General features: G+C 43.6%; 1 protein-coding gene and 1 pseudogene across 1 annotated transcript; one reads left to right on the forward strand and one right to left on the reverse strand.

Moving 5' to 3' along the window:
• The first annotated feature begins 953 nt into the window (after positions 1-953).
• On the forward strand, positions 954-5,009 carry LOC109114858 (granule-bound starch synthase 2, chloroplastic/amyloplastic pseudogene; annotated as a pseudogene).
• Positions 4,895-9,712, reverse strand: CYCA1;1 (Cyclin A1;1). Its single transcript, XM_010262553.3, has 11 exons — positions 9,148-9,712; positions 7,501-7,879; positions 7,210-7,346; positions 6,752-6,844; positions 6,497-6,630; positions 6,293-6,368; positions 6,114-6,190; positions 5,988-6,021; positions 5,749-5,898; positions 5,479-5,613; positions 4,895-5,367 (listed from the first exon to the last, which is right to left on the reverse strand). Exons 1-11 carry the CDS (start codon positions 9,349-9,351, stop codon positions 5,293-5,295), a joined length of 1,494 nt encoding a protein of 497 aa, XP_010260855.1. The 5' UTR covers positions 9,352-9,712; the 3' UTR covers positions 4,895-5,292.
• Positions 9,713-14,147: the final 4,435 nt, after the last annotated feature.

Here is a 14,147-nt window from a genome sequence, read left to right on the forward strand (position 1 = left end):
GAGATTGAGAGGCAAGTGCAAGATATGCTTGACAGAAAAATCATACAACCCAGCCAAAGCCCATTCTCCTCGCCAGTATTACTTGTGAAAAAGAAGGATGGGACATGGCGGTTTTGTATAGACTATAGGCTCTGAACAACATTACTGTGAAGGATCGATTTTCCATACCGGTAATCGATGAACTACTAGATGAACTCGGCAGGGCCACCATATTCTCTAAACTAGACCTGAGATCGGGATATCATCAAATTCGGGTCATAGGCAGCAGCCATAGGCAGCAGCCCGCACAGAAGCATGCACCACCCGACAGCGCGCAGCACGCACAGCCCGACAACACGCAGCACGCACCGCTCGGCAACAGCACTAGGCAGCTGCATGCACCGCACGACAACAGCACTAGACAGCAGCATGCACCACACGGCAGCAGCACTATGAGACGCGTGCACCGCCCGGCAGGGCAGTAGAGCGGGGCCCACACGACAGCTCATCAGGGTGGGTCCACACTTATTTTACCACAACAGCTCTGCCCGCCAACTCGCCGCCAGCTACATCATTCCTCATCCCTTACCCTTATCTTATCTTCTTAAGTAAGAGTTGTGTTGCCATTAGGAGTAGGTAATTACGAGTTTGAGTTTGAGTTGGATTACCCTAGCCTAGCAGAATCCAACAAGGAATTTCCTTCTGTAATCTCCTATTTAAGGAGCTACGAATTAAAGTAAAGGCATTGAATTTTCGATCAAGGAAAGAGCTTAGGAGAATTAGGGTGACATCACCCCCTAGTTCGCCACAATAGGGTCAGCATGCAAAGGGAAGGGCAAGGGAAGGCTAGCCCCGTGACGAGATCCTATGCATGGGCCCATAACATTTTGGTATCAGAGCCAAACGTCATGGGCGATATGGAGCAATTATCATCCAAGGTCCACGAACTGGAACATAGGCTAGAAGAAACCAACATGGAGGTTCGTGAAGTCAAGGAAGATGTCTGGGAGCTGCGGTGCCTGCTGGAAGAGGCATCCAACGAACAGCAGATCGCTTCCCCGACAGCCGCAGTTATTCCCAAGTGTAGCCGTTTGGAGTTTTCCTCATACAGCGGTAGCGGCGACCCACTGGGATGGCTGTACCACTACGAGCAATTCTTTCGTAATCAGCGCACGGAGGATGAAACTGTAAAGTCTCCTTCTTTGGCCAGAGACAATGTCATGAACATTATATTGGTACCTGCAGAATGCGCTCCTGGGTCGAAGACATGTGGACTTGGCGATGTTGCTGGGGCTTTACCGAAGGCTTTGGCTCGGCGTGGACATAGAGTTATGGTTGTGGCACCACAATATGGTAACTATGCAGAAATCCAAAAACAGGACTGCGCAAGAGATATAAGGTGGATGGGCAGGATATGGAGGTAACTTTCTTTCAAGCTTATATTGATGGCATGGATTTTGTGTTCATGGACAACCCTATGCTTCGCAATATTGAGAAAAATATATATGGGGGAGGCCGAGAGGATATTTTAAAACGCATGGTTCTCTTCTGTAAGGCTACTCTTGAGGTTCTCTTCTGTAAGTATACCTGGTGCGTTCTTGTGATCCACAACATAGCACACCAGGGTCGTGGTCCAGTAAGCGATTTTCGTTATGTGGATCTTCCACAAAACTACATAGATCATTTCAAACTACATGACCCAGGAGGAGGGGAACACTTCAATATCCTTGCAGCTGGCCTGAAAGCAGAAGATCGTGTAGTCACTGTAAGCCATGGTTACGCCTGGGAGCTGAAAACTAAAGAAGGTGGTTGGGGTCTACATCAAATAATAAATGAGTGTGATTGGAAGCTGAAGGGCATCGTGAATGGGATTGATGCAAAAGAATGGAAAGTAGCTCTACAAAGGGAGACTCTTCAGACTGAAAACTAAAGAAGTTGGACGTTTACCTGGCATCAGATGGCTACACCAATTACTCTGTGGAGACTCTTCAAACTGGCAAGCCTCAATGCAAAGCAGCTCTACAAAGGGAGCTTGGTCTTCCTCTTCGGGAGAATGTTCCTCTGATTGGGTTCATTGGCAAGCTTGACCATCAGAAAGGTGTTGATCTCATTGCTGAGTCCATTCCTTGGATGGTGGACCAGGATGTGCAACTAGTCATGTTGGGCACTGGGAGACCTGACCTGGAACAGCTTCTCAGACATTTTGAGAGTCAACACCATGAGCAAGTCAGGGGTTGGGTTGGTTTCTCTGTGAAAATGGCTCATCGAATAACTGTTGGTGCAGACATCCTACTCATGCCTTCTAGATTTGAGCCATGTGGACTGAACCAGCTTTATGCACTGAGCTACGGGGCAGTCCTTGTTGCTCATGCTGTTGATGGACTGAGAGATAGTGTGCAACCGTTTGATCCATTGGCAGAGTTCCAAGCCACGTATCTGGAATTCGAACTTGAGGACAAGCTCGTAGTCCAAGAGGGGTGTAATGTTGCAAACACAGAAGCAGTAGACACACTCATAGGCGAGCCTAACCACCGCGATCGGCAGCAGCATGTTATGGACACACCGCCCGGCAGCGCGCCGCGGCGCAGTCATAGGCAGCAGCACGCACAACAGCCCGCACAGCAGCAAAGACCGCCCGGCAGCGCGCAGCACGCACAGCCCGGCAGCGCGCAGCACGCACCGTCCGACAGCACGCAGCATGCACCGCACGACTGCATGCACCACACGGCAGCAGCACTGTGAGACGCGTGCACCACCCGACAGGGCAGTAGAGCGGGGCCCACACGACAGCTCATCAGGGTGGGTCCACACTTATCTTACCACAACAGCTTTGCCTGCCAACTCGCCGCTAGTTACATCATTCCTCATCCCTTATCCTTATCTTATCTTCTTAAGTAAGAGTTGTGTTACCATTAGGAGTAGGTAATTAGGAGTTTGAGTTTGAGTTGGATTACCCTAGCCTAACCGAATCCAACAAGGAATTTCCTTCTGTAATCTCCTATTTAAGGAGCTACGAATTGAATTAAGGGCATTGAATTTTCGAACAAGGAAAGAGCTTAGGAGTGTTAGGATGATCTCTTGGACAAATCACCCCCTAGTTCGCCACAATAGGGTCAGCACGCAAAGGGAAGGGCAAGGGAAGGCTAGGAGTTTTCCCCGTGGACCGCCCCGTGACGAGATCCTACGCACGGGCCCATAACATGGGACACAAATAAAGGAAATACAGGTGTACAAGAAAATGCCACGCCAACCTTTGAAAAATGTAACTAACAGCCAACCACTAGAACAAACTAACTAACAAATTAGACAAGTGGAGAGGCTGGTATAACAGAATTGTAACGGCAATATATAAATAAGGAAAGGAGGTTAGGAGGGGATTATCGATTTGGGAATACAATCTCTCTCTCTCTCTCTCTCTCTCTCTCTCTCAGGAGGCAGGCTCACTCGAAAGTCCTTGAGTTAGGCAATACCTAACATATACCTTTACTCCCTTTGCTCCAAACCTCACCCAATGTTCTTGCTTTTTTTTTTTATTTTTCTTGTCTTTTAAGGCACCAAGGCAAGGCTAGTCAGGGGGGCGCCTTGTCACCTTGTCACCTAGTCACCTAGTTACCTATGAGGTGGATTTTTTTATATAAAAAACATAGATCCTAGGGTAGTTCCTTAGGTACCATAGCCATATTTCCTTAATAATTATTCATAATTTTCATAAGAAAAATATAAAATTCATGTTAAAGTATAGAAAATCAACATATTCATGAGAAAACAAAGAAGGAAAAGAAAATTCAAAAATATAGGGGTTGAACTCTTATTTTTGTTATAGCAAATGAAAAAAAGAAAAAGTAGTAGTAGTAGAAAATGTGTTGATTAGACAAAATTTTAAGTTCTTCCTTATTGGGTCGGGTTTTAAAGTCTTTGAGGGCTCAATACAGCATTTAGCAATGTTTGTATTGATTAAATCCCCTAACAAATAAGAAAATAATAATACCAAATTAGTATATATACACCCAAAATGAATACTTTAGTTTAATAGTGCCTATATTATAATTATAATGTCAAAAAATAAAGAATAAAAAGTATTTTACAATACATACTACAAAACTGCTTGGTGATTAGGCCTTCGTGCCTTGTCGCCTACTTGTCGCCTTGACAACTATGATGATGTCATCTAATTGAATCACTCTTCAAACATCTCACTTTCCTAAACTATCTCCTCCACCAAAAATATCTATTAAATATTATTTCACATCCCCAATAATCTATATCTCTCACTTACACCAATAGAAATTAAGTATGTTCACTTTGAAAATTTGAAAAGAATTCATTTTTTGGGGAAAAAGTATTTGGTTTGTAACAATTTCTTTTCCTTTTTTCTCATTTTTACCCATTCTTGTCCATTTTAAAATTTCATCTCGAGTAAGAATGAAAAAGAATGATAATATAACCAAAAGTGGTAATGTCCAACTGTCCACGAAAACAGTTTCTCTTTTTCTTTCTTGCACAATAATATAGAAATTGTCTTATAAATTTCCCCTCTTGTCAATCATACAAGAAGCTCCCAAGTCCCATTGCAATGAAGATATTACTTTCCAATTGCTTGTATATTTCGCCCGTATTTTGGCTCTAAAAGTTAGTAGAACTTGTCTGTGATTATTGTCATTTTACACCTTAGTTCTTACCATTGTTTATAGGATATGATTGGGTTAGCACCAAAAACCATACACCTCCCATTTAAGAAACACCTGCACAACAACACAAGGTGACCCCCATGATGTGGACATGTAGCATCTTCCCAGCAAATTGGAACACTTAACGCAAAATCCCTCAACTATTAGCCAAATCCATCCTATGGAGTATAGTAAATCTGGATGCCCATATCCAACTCTGCTCTTGAAAGATAAAATAAGAAAAAAAAAACAACAAATGAAAAGGGGTTATTATTGAATTGCTAACTAGTAACTAGTACACATGGACAAACTACAAGAAATTTTTTGATTCCTTTAAGGATTGGTTCTGTACAGAAATCCTAAATCTGAATAAACTACAAATCCTAGAAAAACCAAACAAGACAAGACCCTATAAGATTATAGATCTAGATGGGTTTCGTGCTCCACTGTGATAGAGCCAATTATGATACCAAGTCAAAACTCCGAAAGGTGCATGCATTACAAAAGCATTGGATCTGGCCCCTCAACCAAGGACGACATCTGTGATAGAGCTCAAATTAGCTTTCTGAAACAGCTGATCAGCAGCCCCTCAACCAAGGACGACCCCCTCCAACAAAGCATTGGATCTGGCCTCACCACGATGCAGCTAATTGCTGCTGATGTCATGGAAGTACTCCACAGGTATTGAAGGAGGGCAGTACTTTTTCGCCACAAATTTATACTGGTAACAAAGGAAATGTTTTGACATATAACAAAAACATTACTCCAACGTAAGCACACACAACTTAAGTGAATTATATGAAATTTCAGAAGGAAAGGGTGTTTTGATTACCTTGTGCTGACTGTACTTCTCCCTAATAGCAGGTAGACTGGTGTTAAAGCTGTTACAAAATAGCCTATGGAGCATCTTGACACACTCGCAGAGCTCAGAAGGTTTATACTGTGTGTAATGCCCCAAGGTAGCATTCTATACCACAAAAAGTTATGAACAAATTATGAATGGATAAGTAAATCATTGGATATGGGTATCCAAGAAATAGGAGAAGAGTGCATCGGCAACTGATCAGAACAAGGATTTTCTAGCATTCATGGAAATACATACCCAAGGTCTCTTCAGAGGAGACAAAATAAATTTTGCCAAGAAAATTGCAGAAGCAGCTATCATTGATGGAGCATAACAAAGCACACTGTACTCCAGGAGTGACAACTCTGCAAGGTAATTGGCCATGCACTCGAGATGCAACAGTGGAAGCTGAAACAAGAACAACAGATGAGACCACTCAACAAGAGCAAGATGATGAACCGGGCACACTACAGTAACAATAGTTAAAAAGCACATACCTCGCTGCTTCCTTGAGCAACACGGACAAATCGCCTTTTTTTTGTGAATTAAGCAAGAAGTCAGCACCATGCACAACATTTAAAAACTGACACTAGCTATCTATAACATGAACCAGAGAATCATACCTCAGAAAGCATTTGGCCGTGGGAGCTGTCATTTCAAACTTCAAGTAGTTCAAAACAGCAGCTTCCATTTGCAATACCTGGTTTTATTAAAATTGCAGACTTGTTTAGAAAAGAAAAAGAAATACTGAGAAGAAAGCATCCACTGATGAAAATTTGACCAAAAAGGAAAGACCCCACACCTCGTCCTTGAAGTATGTGTTATCAGTAATGTAGCAAAACTCTTCCACCTGAGGTGCACAAATCTCCTCGTACTTGCTGAGAAAGTTTTTACTATCATAAATATCCATTCTAATTCTCTCATCTCGCACACATCATGCGAGAAACAGTGCACCAAAAACAAGAAACGAAAACAAAGACAAGAGAGACCAGAAATTGGATCTTACGCTGCTATCATCATGCAAGCAACACCAAGCAACTGCAATCGTTGCCTATTCATCACATTGCCTGAAAGATACCGGTCAATGTAATTAACAGTCAAATATAATGTATCCGGTACAAGCCTGTATTCTTCAGCAACCTGTGGAGGAAGATTCGTTATCATTTGAATGACAGAAAAAAGAATGTCCAGAATCGATCACTGTTGTACCAGAAAAACAAATTTCCGGTACAAGATTGCTATATAATTTAACATGGTCTACCTCAACAAGCCAATCGATCAATATTGCGCGCATGCTGGCATTTATGTCCTTCTGAATTTCCTCCATGAAGTTTGTGGAAGGTCTTTTCTTTGTCTGTCAAAAATTCGGGGAATAAGGCATAATTAGCATGGTCCACACACAAAAAACTTTCCCTCTATGTATCAATATAATGAAATTTGATTAACTCTCAGTTTGAGACATTACTAATAAAGAGAAAGACTATCAGCCAACTAAATAACTAGGAAGAAGACAAAATTAATGATATGCATGCCACTCCCAACTGAACAAAAACAACTAATACCTGAGATGTGTGAGGATATGAACAATGTTCAGAAACATGTAGTACATATTATATTTTTTATTTTTTAGATCCAAGTAGAGAGCCAGTGTATGAAGGTCTGAATAATGCAGGGACACACACACTACATAATCTCCAAAAGAACAGAAACAGTTAGTACCTCAGATGCACGCAAGTGCTTGTAAATGTCACAGGCAATTGTTGCACACAGCTGGGGATCCTTATAATTGTCGTCAATATCGATTATTTTATCATTTGTGTCCATCTCCATAAGTATATCTCTCTTGCACAGATTTTCTGAGAACAAAATTTAAAATGAAATAAAATGAGGTCCGTGGATAACACAAATTCTATTTACCAAAAAAATCTAAAAACTACAGTCAAACAAAAGGAACAAGTAAAAAAAGAAGATGAATAGAGATTAGAGTAGATAGAACTTAGAAGATAAAACCTGGAGCAGATTCCACATTCTCCGAGATGTAGAGATTGTTACATGTTCTCCTCTCTATAGATGCAACTGCAGAAGCATCAGCATTGTCTATATATTCGATGTCAGGACTTTTCAGAGAATCACAAGTAGACATGGTCTCATCCAAGGATGCTGAATCTCCATCTGACCGACTGGGAGATATGTGTGCATTGCAAGGGGCAATGGTAGCCAAAACACTAGAAGTAGGTATATCAATTTTTGTGACAGAAGCATCCTTGCTAGAAACAGCAGTAGCTGACTTAACAGCGGTGGATGCAGACACAGAGCTCCGAGGCAAGCTTGTAGGACGTACATAAGTAGATCCTTTTTTCAACTTCACAGTTTTAGATTCTGATGGCACCTTCAATATAGGAAAAGATTTCATTAATTTCTTTAACAAAAAAGATGAAAATCAAATTATATGGAATAGACCATTTATCATATCAAATCAATCTCGTTAAACTGCAAAACTCAGCCGGTTCCAACACAACCTCCTGGAGGGCTTTCAGTCCCCAAGTCAACCGGATCTCGTAGGAGGCATATTCCTAGCTTTACTAGTTCAAACTAGCTTGACAGGCTTGGTTTTATGAATATAATTTAAATAGCATGCATTTGACAATTCCAGACTATACGAATTGGATGGAAATTAAAGAGTGTTCCTAAATCTACCTTACTAAATTCTGAGCCCTAATGGATAATTCATTGTTGAAGACCAAACTAACTGTCGTTTTATGTAATGAAGTCAATGGAAAATTTTTCAAGTAGCCAAAGAAGTAGATGATCGGATACCTACAACATATTATATCTGTTATCCCTCTTGGTAGGAAAGTTCAAGATTAAAGGTTTAAATATAAAATTGCTAAGACCGCAGAATTTTGATTCCAATAGGTGAGATAGCTCTTTTTCCTTGCAGAACAGTACAAAAATGAGGTAAATATACCCAAAATTGACCGAAAATATAGAATCTTTTAAGGTAGAACTGAAATTGCTGTGATTAGTCAAATCAAATAATATATGAGGTCCCCTTTAAATATCTCTACTTGGGTTTTTTGTTATGACTTGTTAATTGTTAACTGAAGACGATTAGAAGGAGCAACTATTAGTACATCACATAGTATTTAGAAGCAGCAGTTATAGAATTTTTATTGGGTGATCCAGTCATTCTTCATCCCCTCTTGATGCAAAATTTTGCTGGACCAGTTTCCGAGCAACGGTGAGAATGATCTTGAAGTCGAGCGAATCACCAAGAAGTAAAATCGAAATACAGGGCCCATTACCAAATGTGTAAAAGAAGAGCAACAATCAAGCATGCAAATAAACATTAACATTCAGATATTAAAAGTTTCAAGTACAATTTAATCGTCTTTAACCCAAGACGAAATGAAACGAAAGGAAAAGAGAAGAAACCCATAAATGCTAAAAAAAACGCAGAGTAGAGTAAATGTAAAAGTGAATCATTCCCAAGTCCTGATGATCATAATCAATGTAGTCACCATGATCATCTGAATTATGCAGCAGGTTGAGGGAAAACAGAAGATAAAGAAAAAAGAGAGAAACCCCAAAAATGCGATAGAATTATTACGTACAAGAAACAGCTCTCCAAGAATCCTATTAAGCTAACACACGCACCTGATTCCCAACTGTTCCAGAGTTTCGAACAGGGTTCCGAGATAAATGGGTCTGGTTCGTTAGGTTGCTGAGAGCTGGCCGTTTCTTCGCCTGCTGCGCCAGAATAGCTGGAACCTTGCTGGGGTTCTCGGACGAAGATGCAGGCCTCTTCGTTGAGGAGGAAGAAGGCAAAGAAATCGACGGGCGACGACTTTGGGTAGACATATCAATCAGTTAGTAGAAAGAAGCACGCAAAGAAGAGAAGCGAAACCCTAAGTCCCAGTCGCCAAGCAGAAACCCCCTCTACTCGAGCTTCTTTCTTGCTCAAAGAACGCAGAGAAGAAAGCTGAGAAGACAGAATGCTACAAACATACAGAGAGGGATAACGAATCCAAAACCCTCAAAGAGAGGTGCGGTGTTAGGAGGCGTTGCTGGCTGCTGGGTTCATGGAGTTGGAGGATTTTCTTATGCAAATGCTCCGCAGTCCGCAGAGGCGCAGAGCAAACGCAAGAAAAAAAGGAAAGAAACGGCAGAGAGAAGAGAGGAGAGAGAATGCTACGTGAACAAGAAGAGCGTGAGAGAGCGTGAGAGTGTATAATATTATAATCCTTTTTTTAATATTACTTTTGAGAGGGAAAACCAGATGATTTGAATTAGCCTAGACAATACGTGATCGTGACCGTCCGATCTTTGCAGCGATCGTTATGCGGAAGAGCGGAGCTCTCAAGTCTGTCTGTCTGTCTCTCTCTCTCTTTCTCTCTCTCTTTTGAATTTTGAATTCAAAACTTATGTACGTTGTCGTTTCCGCATCAGGGTAAAGTGTAGAACGCATGTAATTCTGATGTCTTAAGGGTTGGAGATCTGATCGTTGACCATGTGGGCCACCTTATGATCTTACGGTTGAAATCCGTTGATACAATACTATTCTCGAGATAAGGAGTAGCAGCAGGTGGAGAATTGGATGTCTTTACTTCAGGCCAGCTGCTGCTGCTCAATAACAATAATGCAGACAACCGAGGAGATGAAGCTTGTATTGTTGTATTGTTGTATGACAAAAGAAGGAACAAAGGCCATTCATTCAATTCCAATTCAAGATTGATCCAATAAGCTCGGGGTGTTGTTTTTGTAATAGCAAGTTAGAGACGTGTCTGGGCCTGGGGCCTGGGGCCTGGGGCCTGGGGCTTGGGGCCACAGATGCCTGATTTTAGGCCAATCCGTATCATTGCATTAGTGGCCAATGTTTTAAAAAACGACCCAAAATCAAAACCATTCTGACGTTCATTGTTCGATTTGAACGGGTAGTCTGTTTTGATAAAAATTAAAATAAAAACGGTCTAAACTGTTGAATGAATTGAATGGATCAGTGATTCAACCGTTTAGATTAATGGGTTATTAATTAATTCAACAATTTTTGGTGAAGAATTAAGTTTGAAGTAAAACAAAACTGGTTGTTTGGATAATTCCCGGACCAAATGATTTGACCGTTCAGATCAACGGAGGTTCAAAAACATTGCTAATGGCTACTGACTACCCCCTAAATGATGGGCCCCAATTCAAAGGTGGCAAATTATAAGGGCCTGAACTCTCAACTCAAATAGACCCATCACGTTTAATTCCAAGTTCCATCTTCTCTGGGATTTTGGTACCCACAAAACTGTTCTCACGCCCCTTACATCCGTGATCTTTCTATAAATAAAAACATACAGATATGGAGGTATTCTCTATGCATGGCTGCAAAGGGCTGTGTGAACGATTTTGTGAGGACCAAATCCGAATCCCATTGACCAAAGATCAAAATATCGGGATACCTGATATCCAAAGTTGTGGTATCAATATGTATTTATATGACTGATACTCTCTTTTTTATATTTTTTTATTATTTAATTTATAATCATTAGAGGTTAAAAAAGAGACCTCCATACTCTTAAATATAAGAAAAAAAACCCTTTGTATCAATGTTTCCATGCATATATAGATTTACCAATACATATACAATGCGTCCAACATTTGAATATTTGGGGTTGTTCCTTTTTTGGATTTTGAGAAGTGGAAAAGTTGGTCAAACCCACGTGTTGTATAGCCAAGGGGTCAGGCCAAATCTACCTCTATCAATTGCCTTCCACTCCTCGTGCCCGGGGTCTTGACCCGACGTGGGGAGTTCACGGACGGACAGGTGGATTTGCTTCGTGGCGTGCTTAGTCCAGCTTGGAGATTTCCCGGTCTGACCCGTCGATGCTCTTGGCTCGACCAGGATCAACACGGCTTGACCAGAGTCATCCCGTGTCGAGTACAGCTCATGCGCGGACGTCAAACGATTTATCAACTATCGAACGTCAAAATTTCGCGCTAAACTATTTTCACCTCGAGGGTCGTGCAGCCGGTTTTCCTGAGAGCCGTTGGATGGCTTTGATCTCGACCGTTGATGCGCGAGTACAGCGGCTATAAATAGTGGGGTCTCTGGTCACTTTTCCTTCACCAATTTTCAACGATCGTTCCTTGAGATCGCGTCCAAAGTCCTCAGCTCGCGTCACTTTCCTTAGTTCGGTAGCGTTTCCCTTGGTGAGTCCCCTTAACCTTTTCAATTTACTTTCCATTCCTTTTGCGATGTCTAGTTCGAGTAGATCGAGTAGCTTAGATAACCTTCTAGAAGGGCCTGAGGCGGAGACCTCGGGCCGGGCTGACTCTTTTGACAGCCTTCTGGATGAGCCCGAGGTAGGGCCCTCAACCCGGGTCACCCCGGGTAGATTAGAGTCCACTTCGCGTCGGGTTCGGATGCTGGACACGTTCGGACCTTCCACTATGACGTCTGAGAGACTTCGGTCCCTTGTTCGTCAATTCAACCTGCCCGGGGAGTATGCATATAGCTTATCTTCGGGCAACATCCCTTGGGAGCATGGTCCAGATGAGATCGTGGTCTTCCGGGAGCAGCTCATTGCCGGGCTGCGCCTTCCTCTTCACCCCTTAATCGTTGAAGTCTTGAACCACTCGGTGTCTCAGTTGGTCAGCTTCACCCGAACTCTATTCGCAACATTGTCGGGACCATATCCCTCTGCTACGAATATGTTATCCCCTTGGACTTGGAAATTTTTTCTACTTTTCTCATGCTAAAAAAACAAGCGAGCTACCTTCCCGAGCACAGGCGGGCTTACTACCTGTCTCCCCGCTTGGGATTCAAACTTCTTCACAAACTCCCCAACAAGGTCCCGACGTGGAAGCGGGACTACTTCGTGGTCCAAAGTGCTACGGGGTGGCCGTTTCCTACTCAATGGAGGGCGGCTGTCCCTGACACCGACGTCATGTTGGATAAAGACATGGCGGAGACCTTTTACTCCTGGGCCCAGGTCGGGCTCGAGTGCAAAGAATACCTCTCGGAAGCTAAACTTATTCCGGCCAGTTTGAGTCCGGGTAGGCTTCTTTTCTTAGTTTCCTCTCTCTTTTTTTTTTGTACTGATGTCGAGCTCTTTTCGCAGGTATCATGGAGGCAGAGAAGACCCGCGGTGCCAACCAACTTGCTAGAATGAAAAGGAGGAAGCGGGTCACGAAGCGTGCTCGCGTGGAGTCTCCTCGGGCCGTGGAGTCCGAAGTCCCGAACTAGCCTCTGGTCATCAACTTGGACTCTCCCAGGGAACCCTAGGCGGCGGGGCCTATCCCCGAGATGGCAGCGGAGCCCGGCGTTGCAGAGGCTCGGGAAGCCGATACTATAGAGGCTTCTCGAACTCCAACAGTATTTTCCAGCTCGGGGAGCCAGGAGGGAGTTGGCAGTGTGCTGACTCCGAGCTGTGCTCTTCGGAAGAGTAAGAAGGCCGTTTACCCAGGTGAGGTCGCAGCATGGTCCGAGCTTCCTCCAGGCCACATCGGCGCACGTGTCGCGTCTCAATTCATGGTGGTAAGTTGAAGCGGTTTTTCCCTTTGTGCTTTTCCCTTCATTCTTTACTTTCTTGCCGAACTGACTCCTTGCTTGGCAGGTGAACTCCTCCATCCATGCCCTAATTATCCAAGCAGAAAGGGGCCTAAAGCGGGCACAAGCTGCCGAGGAGGCCATGGAATCAGCTCGGGAGCGAGCACAAACTGCCGAAGAGGCTTTGGGATCAGCTCGTGAGCGGGTCCAACATCTTGAGGGCGAGACTTTGGCTCAGAGGAGTGAGCTGAGGAGACACCGGAGGGAGAATGGCGCCCTGAGGCTCGTCATGAAGCACCTCGCGACCTCAAAAGGTGGCCTGGAGCACGAGGTGGAATACCTCAAGGTCGACATCAAGGAGAGGTCTGAGATATTCTTCCAAGCCCTTGAGGATACCAAGGTGAAGGCCGTTGACGACTACATAGCGTCGGAGCGCTTTGACGACCTGATGGTGGGCTCATACCGGAGGGGCTTCAAAATGAGCCGGTGGATGATAAGGCATGCCTACCCCGAACTTGATACCCGTGCCATCACCACCTCGCATATTACTTCGCAGATGGTTGCTGCGGCTGATGAAGATCCGGACTCTGATGACGAGGTTGACCCCCCGAGTGTTGCCGAGGTCCCTTCTGAGGGCAAGGGGGATGTAGTCCCGAAGTGATGTATATCGGGCCTGTGAGCTCTTCTTTTTTTTTTTGAACACTGTAAAGCAAACGTTAGTAAATGAAGTACTTTTTCTACTCAAGTGTTGTGCAACTATTCTTCTTTTGCCGAGGTGATTATATTGCCGAGCTACATAGAATTAGGTCCCCGAAACGAGGGGATTCCTCGAGGCGGGTCAACATAGTAAGGCTATATGCCCGATTTGTTCCCCGCCTGGGTAAAGGAAACACAGTTTAGTAGGCTTGGCTTGGAGCGAGCTGTACACCCCGGGTTTCATACTCGTGCTGCCTGCTCATTTTGGCACTAGCACTTAGTTTGCGTTGATAAGGTCCCAAGGTCATCCTCAGCTCGGCGCTTTAGCCCTTGGGATGCTTTCCTAGGTTTTTTGCCCATGCCGGAGAGGTGACTAGGTCTTGTAGTGTCAAGGTCTTTGTTACCTCGGCATTCTGGCCCTTAGGCT

The sequence above is a fragment of the Nelumbo nucifera genome, chromosome 7 (genome assembly GCF_055504915.1).
Source record: "Nelumbo nucifera cultivar China Antique chromosome 7, China Antique-T2T, whole genome shotgun sequence".
NCBI lineage: Eukaryota > Viridiplantae > Streptophyta > Magnoliopsida > Proteales > Nelumbonaceae > Nelumbo > Nelumbo nucifera.